Below are 6,756 nucleotides of genomic sequence, written 5' to 3' on the forward strand. Positions count from 1 at the left end.
TGGTCCTAAGAGTTCAGTTGTCGTTACTTTTTTCAGTAACAGATAATCTAACTAATTACTCTTACTGTCAGCATAACGCTGTTACCATTTTCGACACCCTATACTGCATGTTACTGAAGCCGCCTAAAAATATATCACCGTATATACTAAGTCATCTGCAGCGCAGTGGAAGTGTGTTGCAGAGTGACAAGGGAGGGGGTGAGATAACCACATAAGCAATGAGGATTGGCTAAGGTTTAGTAAGATTGGTGCCTGAGCATCCCCTTAAGTGTCACTGAATAGTTGAACGATGCACAGTGACACCATCTGCACCAGGATCATGTTGTAGGTCTTTGGAGCCGGTCTGTGGGTTGAGTTTCACTGTTCTCACCATACTTTGTTTCTGCTTATCTGAGATTTTTCCTTAACTAGAACTGTGCCTGTGGTTTTCCATTTCCTCAGCTACCTTTTGTACCCTTTCCCTAGACCATGATGTTGAACAATATTTGCTCTCAGGTCATTTGACAGTTGTTTTGAGGCTACCTTGGTGCTACTCTTCAGAGAAGATGCAAAGAGGAGAACAACTTAACCTTAAATACCCTTAAACCACCTTAAATACCCTTTCTAAAGATTGCCTTCACCTGTGTATGCAGGTTAAGGGTCAATCAGCTTACCAAACAAATATTTGTGTGAAAGTTATTCAAATCAATAAAACAACAAGAGGCCTACTTTTGTTGAAATAATTATTGCACTGTAAATCCTATAAACGTCATTTCACTTCTCATACATCAGTGTGTTTGTCTGCTGTATGATATATATTTCACTGAAATTGCTGATCCAAACAACCAGTGAATTATCAGGAAAATCTTGAAAATTACCAGGGGTGTCCAAACCTTTTCATATCACTGTATATATGTATATATATGTACAGTGTATGTATAGCAGTAGGGCGACAAGCAAATGAGGCACACTTGAGCTTTGGCTTAAATATTGATTGGCAAACCATAAGCTGCTGTCATGCACAAAACAGTTCTTCACAAAATATGCCTTAACGCAAGGCTGAAAGTGTGACAGGTGGGCGACTGTACTGAGGAGATGTTATAATCCACATGGAGTAAAATGTATTCTGAGAAATATACTGTCACGGTTACTCAAAATCACTAATGGTAAAATACAACCCAAACTGGAAGTCAGCTATGTTGTCAACATAGGGTTGGTGATGTGAGAAACACTATTGAATTTGAAATGAAATAACCCATGGCAAAACAGGAAGGTGCTGGTTGATCTGGCTGCCACATTGTCTCTTTGGGTCTGGAATCATGTCTTCAATGAAGGCAAATATAACCAATTGTTTCCGGCATGTTAAACTGTAATTATAAATTTCTTTCTGCAACAGATTGACTATATTGACGTTACTGCTTATGGGAAAAAAATGTATTTGGTTCGCATCCGTTTTTTGACATTAATAACAAACAGTGGTTCCGCTGTATATTTATTTGAAAGTGAACGTGCCCTTTTTATGACCACGAGTGAGACCATGCTAAATGTAGGATATTTATCTGTGATCTATGCATCCAAAATGGCGAATTAAGTAGTCAACTAGCTCAGTAAGTCATGTGAAACAGTGGTTGTTTTTGTAGGTGTTTCTCCTACATAAGTGATTGCGTGTGTGTGTGTGAGATCCTTTTCACCTCACTTGGCTTCTTGACGTCTAAACACGCACACACACAATGGAAAATGACCTCAACCAAAATGGGCAACCGCTGCACCTGCACAATCCAATACAAAATCTGTATTTAAAATAATCCTGCATTTGGAGAGACAAGCAATTCACAGTTTTGATTGTACCAATGAATGTTTGTTGATGTAGCTGTGGTTAAAGTGACATAGAACTGTGCAGCATCCTGCGGAGAGCTGTTTCGATGAGTTGAACCCTCTCAGGCGGCGAAGTAAGGTTATGGAAACATGAACTTGAGCATTGCGATGACTTACTCCAAATGCAGATTTGTTGATACAGCTTTTGTATTGGATCCCTCGTCTTCTCTTGTGTGCAGTTTTCTGTTAGGCTAATTCAAAAAGAGGACAGACAAACACACAGGACACCAAGAGTTGGCATGTAGATATACAGCTGCGTTATGGCTAAAGGCTATACAGTGCGACAATAGCACATCTACTCATGATTGTCCATCTTCTCCTCTTTGCTGCAGTCGCCCTGGTCCGTTTGTGTCACATCCAGACCACCTAGCCCATCTTTCCCACCAACCGTCTCGTCATTAGACGCCGTATTTGTGCTAGCGGTCATTGCAGCTGTTTCGCAGGAAGTCCGATTTAAGAGTGACGCAAGCATTTGTGTGTTACTGCTGCTGCAGCTGCTGCCGTTATTTTTCTCCCCAGACAGCGGTGCTGCAGCAGCAGATTCCGTTGTCCAAGAGTCCTGGTCAAATTCCGGCAGGTGATGGACGATGACGGAGACCAGAGAGCTTTGATTTAAGCTTGCAGCTTGCTCATCTGCTGAAGCCTCATTGTTGTTAATCATAAGTCCATTGGTAATTGATGACTGCCACTTGCTGGAGCACAAGACGACTGGAATGCTGCAAGCAGAAGGCCACAGATATCTTTACTGTGCTTTGGTCCCGAAGGAATGTCTTTACTCTGTAACACATGCTTGTGTTATAAGTCATTCATATAAATAAAAACAGTAAATGTATTAGATTAGATATTCACATATAATAATTAGGGCTGTCAATCCATTTAAATATTTGATAGCTATTAATCGCATTTTTGTCCATAGTTAACTCACAATTAATCACAGAAATAATTTCTGTAAAATCTATAATAAGTAGGGGAAATCTCTTTCTGGTAAACGATTCGATGAGCAACTACAACGATAACCAAATTTGATGTAAAAGGATATAAATTTCAGAACTATGGGCCATTATTTAAAACAATACAGCAAGCATATTTCTGTATTACTATTTTTTATAATTAGCATATTAGTGCTTAAACTCAGCCACAAACGTTAAGCAAATACAAAATCTGAGCATGTTTATTTATTTTTTTTATTACAGTTTCAGCTCAAAATAAGATTTGTTTATTTATGATACTGGTTTTAAATTTTAAATGTTTGTGAGTAAAAAAAAACTATTTAGGAACATTCAGAAAAGATTGTTATTAAAGATTTTCCTCAATGCACCTTTCCTTCATGTAATGTACAAATGAAAATACCTAAAACATAGGGCAGTAGTCAAAAAACATTTAATCCAAATTGCAAACTCAATGTTACTTTATTTTTTCTTTTAAAACACATTAAAACACATAGGAATCCATCATTATATTACAGTAAATAGTATTTGATTACAATACTGTAACTATTAATTAGAAATCCCAGTTTCTGATGTCCACCAAGTGGGTTGGTGGCTGTATTCATTTAGTGCTTTTCATTTGATGTTGTTCCTGACAATCGCGATCAATTATTTTCATTGATTGACAGCCGTAATTTTAATACATTTATATTGAATACAAAACAAAATGTCTTTCAAATAAATACATGTATAGCGACTGATTTACTAAGAAAATAAAAAAAATAAAATAAAAATAACACATTGACTGTATAATTTGGAACTGTATTAATTAGATGCATATCTACATTTTACTCATAATTAAAAAAGTGGGGTTTTATATCAAAAGACCTAAATAAATGAACAAATTAAGCATACAAATTCAGGTTAAAATGTTTTTTAATACATATGAGTGATACAAATAATGACTTTAATTTTAAGCACTTTCACCCACTTTCTAGTCCTCAATTAAAAGAGAAAATAAATGTGAAAAATGTGGCAAAGAAATCCACCATTGTGTCTTCACACATGATAAATGATCATATGTGAAGTAAAGTATTTGTTTCATGTCATAGTGTGTACAAATACCAACCACGCCAGTTGTTTCTGCAGGTCCAGGGCATGTTGTTTGCACTGGGCGAAGTAACACGTCTGAGCGTCCACAAAGTCGGTCAGACTCTGCATGTGGTTGCTCTAAGGGCGGGGAGGGGACATGAAGAAATAAAAAAGCTGGTGCTTTTGACTGAACAGGCGACACAAAGATGTTTCTGGGCAACACATGCACACACACATTCGTTTTGCACGATAAGTATGGAAAGATGGCAGCAAGTGTGACTTCCATTGTGTTTATGCTGTGTTTGTACGTACATGGGTGTGGTTTAGCTCTCCCAGAAGTTGACGCGTCACTTCCGACTGATGATCAAACAACGACTGACAGATCCTCAGCTCCATCTCCGCCTTAAAAAACAGAAAATATATTTTAAATTCTGCCTTGGGCTTTTTAGGAAACAGCAACATGTCGCGGCTCCCTCACCTGAGAGATTTCTTGCGCCCACATCTGATTGGACAAGAGAGACAGATGGTGAAGACCAATACACGACCTCGAATGAGAAGCTTACGCACCTTCAGCCAGCGAACGCGCACAAATCTCAACATGTAGGACATCTGGGACAAGTAGTCATCCTCCACTTGGTTTGAGTTCAGAATCTGACACATAGAGAGGACACAGCCCATTAAAATCACGCCATTACCTGAAAATATCAACATTGGATAGAGATGGGTAACCATGGTAACCATCAGATGCACCAAAACTATGTTTTCACCAGACAAACAGTTTTGTGGAACAATATAAGTCCTCCCTATCCTTTGTTCAACTGAGACCCTTAGCCGAAAAGGAATGGTTGGACCACAATGTCACCCACTAGGAAAAAATGTAGACTTACTGTGGACTCCTCTTCAGCCTCATGCGCTCTTGTCAGTCTGCGCTTGGCGATGTCCAAGTCCAAACGTTTGTTCAGCAACATTCTGCGCTCCTCCTGAAGGCAAATGGGAGTCAAAATATAACACACAGTTTCAGTTCTGTGTGGTCATGGATGCTTTACCTGTATGGCTTTGTATTCACTTCCACTGAAGCGGCGGAGTGGAGTGAGAAAGTGGATGTTGGTGCTTTGGACAAAGTGTCTTTGGGCCTCGCCGAGCTGTTTCTGAGCCTCACCACACCTCATTAACGCCGTTCCTGATCAAGATATTCAGACGCTACCTTGCAAATTGACAGTAGGGTGGTAAGATGGTAAGAAAATCGCTGGGGCACTCACCATAAGGGGTGTTGGTCCCCATCTCTAACCCAGCTTGAGTCATTTGTTCTCCAAGGACTTCATGTGCATGGGGACGAAGGAGAGCAGGCCAGTCCAGATGCTCGTATAGTCGATCTTCCAGCCGTGCTGCTGCTCATTACAGAATAAATGCAAAACTAATTGTTAGAGGCACAAAAGGATATGTATCATGGCGCAAATAATGCATCATTAAAAAAAAGAAGACTAATGCCCAGCAGCATACAGATCAATATTTATAAATAGATATATATAGAGATAAATATTTATATATAAATTGATAGATTTATACATACATATATATACACACTAATGCAAGTCTATAAACATAAATGTGTTTGTATGGCTAACAAAGTCGTCTTTTAGTGACCTTCAAGGACCTTCCATACAAATAAACTAGTGATGGGAAATGCGATTCCATTTAAGAACTCGAGTTTTTACGAGTCACAAAGAAACTCGCATATGCGTAACAGGTCCAGCTACACGACTCACTGAACCCACAAACCCACAGGTTCACGATTCACTTGTGGGCACCCTTTTGGCCGGGTTGGCAAGTGAGTCTCTAGCTTCGAGAGTTCCTGGGTCTTCGAGGGCTGGGCTCTGCTTGGCATTAGCGAGCGAGTCGAATGAGAACAGACAAGGTTCAGCTGTGTTGCTTTTTCCACGGGGTTAGCACATTTCGACACATGCAGTTAGAGTACAAGTTGCACGATGTATGTCATGTTATGTTGCTTTTTAATTTAGCGCACGGGAGCAGGGTTAAACGAATGAGTTAAAAGAGACGAATACCCGCGAGTCAGTTTTTAAAAAATGCGAGTTTTGAACGACTCGGTCAGTACTCGACCTTCTCCTAAACAAACTTACCTGGGCTGGGCTGCAGCATGGCCTCCGTCTGTGAGATGATGTTGTCTGTCCAAGTCTTGGTGGCGTCCGCCCTGGTCAGGAGCTCCTCCAGACCGGGGTCCAACTCAGTCTTGTCGGCCTGGCCAAGACTCTCTCCCGTAAACTAAAGCATAACAGGAAACACGCCACAACAAATAAATTAATACAGGAATGCTCGCTCGCTTCTGTTGGCTACTTCCCAAAGAACATTATGGTCGGGGTTTTTTATTCACCTGGACAGCCCGGTTGATGAACTGACCAGCGTCCACCACCAACCGCGTCAAATCCATGGCGATGTCCTCAAGGTCGAGCTTGTCGTCCGTCGGTCGACCCCGGTAGCGCTACTGGACAGACTACCCGCAAACCGACCTACGTGAGCCGGGTGAATTACAGGTAGCCGCCGGCTGACCTCGCCATGGGTCGAAGTTGCCAAACCAACCCCACGAAAATGACGATGTCGTGTTGCTAGTTTAGCCCTCTTCCATTTTCGCTTATACTTCGGTTAGGTTGCTATAAAATAGCTACAAATACAACATTTATTTGTGGGAAATATAAATATGTTACATTTAAAGCTTTCACTCGGTGCTGTTTGACAGCTCCAAGATGACGCATCTGATTGTAACAGCCACTTCCGGTTGAAACTTAATACAATAAAAGCGTATTCGGAAGTGGTGGATTACTGGACATTGTTAGAAAAATGCTGTCACATTTTGTAATGATGAAGCAGA

At 40.4% G+C, this 6,756-nt stretch overlaps 1 protein-coding gene across 2 annotated transcripts; it reads right to left on the reverse strand.

Moving 5' to 3' along the window:
* Positions 1-705: 705 nt before the first annotated feature.
* On the reverse strand, positions 706-6,750 carry LOC131140464 (endophilin-B2-like). 2 transcript variants are annotated; one of them, XM_058090923.2, is made up of 10 exons: positions 6,262-6,747; positions 6,011-6,152; positions 5,132-5,260; positions 4,919-5,052; positions 4,760-4,852; positions 4,440-4,523; positions 4,351-4,374; positions 4,185-4,274; positions 3,910-4,010; positions 706-2,045 (listed from the first exon to the last, which is right to left on the reverse strand). In XM_058090923.2, the coding sequence occupies exons 1-10, from the start codon at positions 6,316-6,318 to the stop codon at positions 1,856-1,858; spliced, it is 1,044 nt and encodes a 347-aa protein (XP_057946906.2). In that variant the 5' UTR covers positions 6,319-6,747; the 3' UTR covers positions 706-1,855. The 2 variants fall into 2 exon arrangements, with proteins under 2 accessions (XP_057946906.2, XP_078652455.1); XM_078796329.1 differs by having other exon boundaries at positions 1,903-2,570; positions 6,262-6,750.
* Between the last annotated feature and the right edge of the window lie 6 nt (positions 6,751-6,756).

Source organism: Doryrhamphus excisus, linkage group LG14, assembly GCF_037039965.1.
Source record: "Doryrhamphus excisus strain RoL-2023G ecotype Guam linkage group LG14, RoL_Dexc_Guam_v1.1, whole genome shotgun sequence".
NCBI lineage: Eukaryota > Metazoa > Chordata > Actinopteri > Syngnathiformes > Syngnathidae > Doryrhamphus > Doryrhamphus excisus.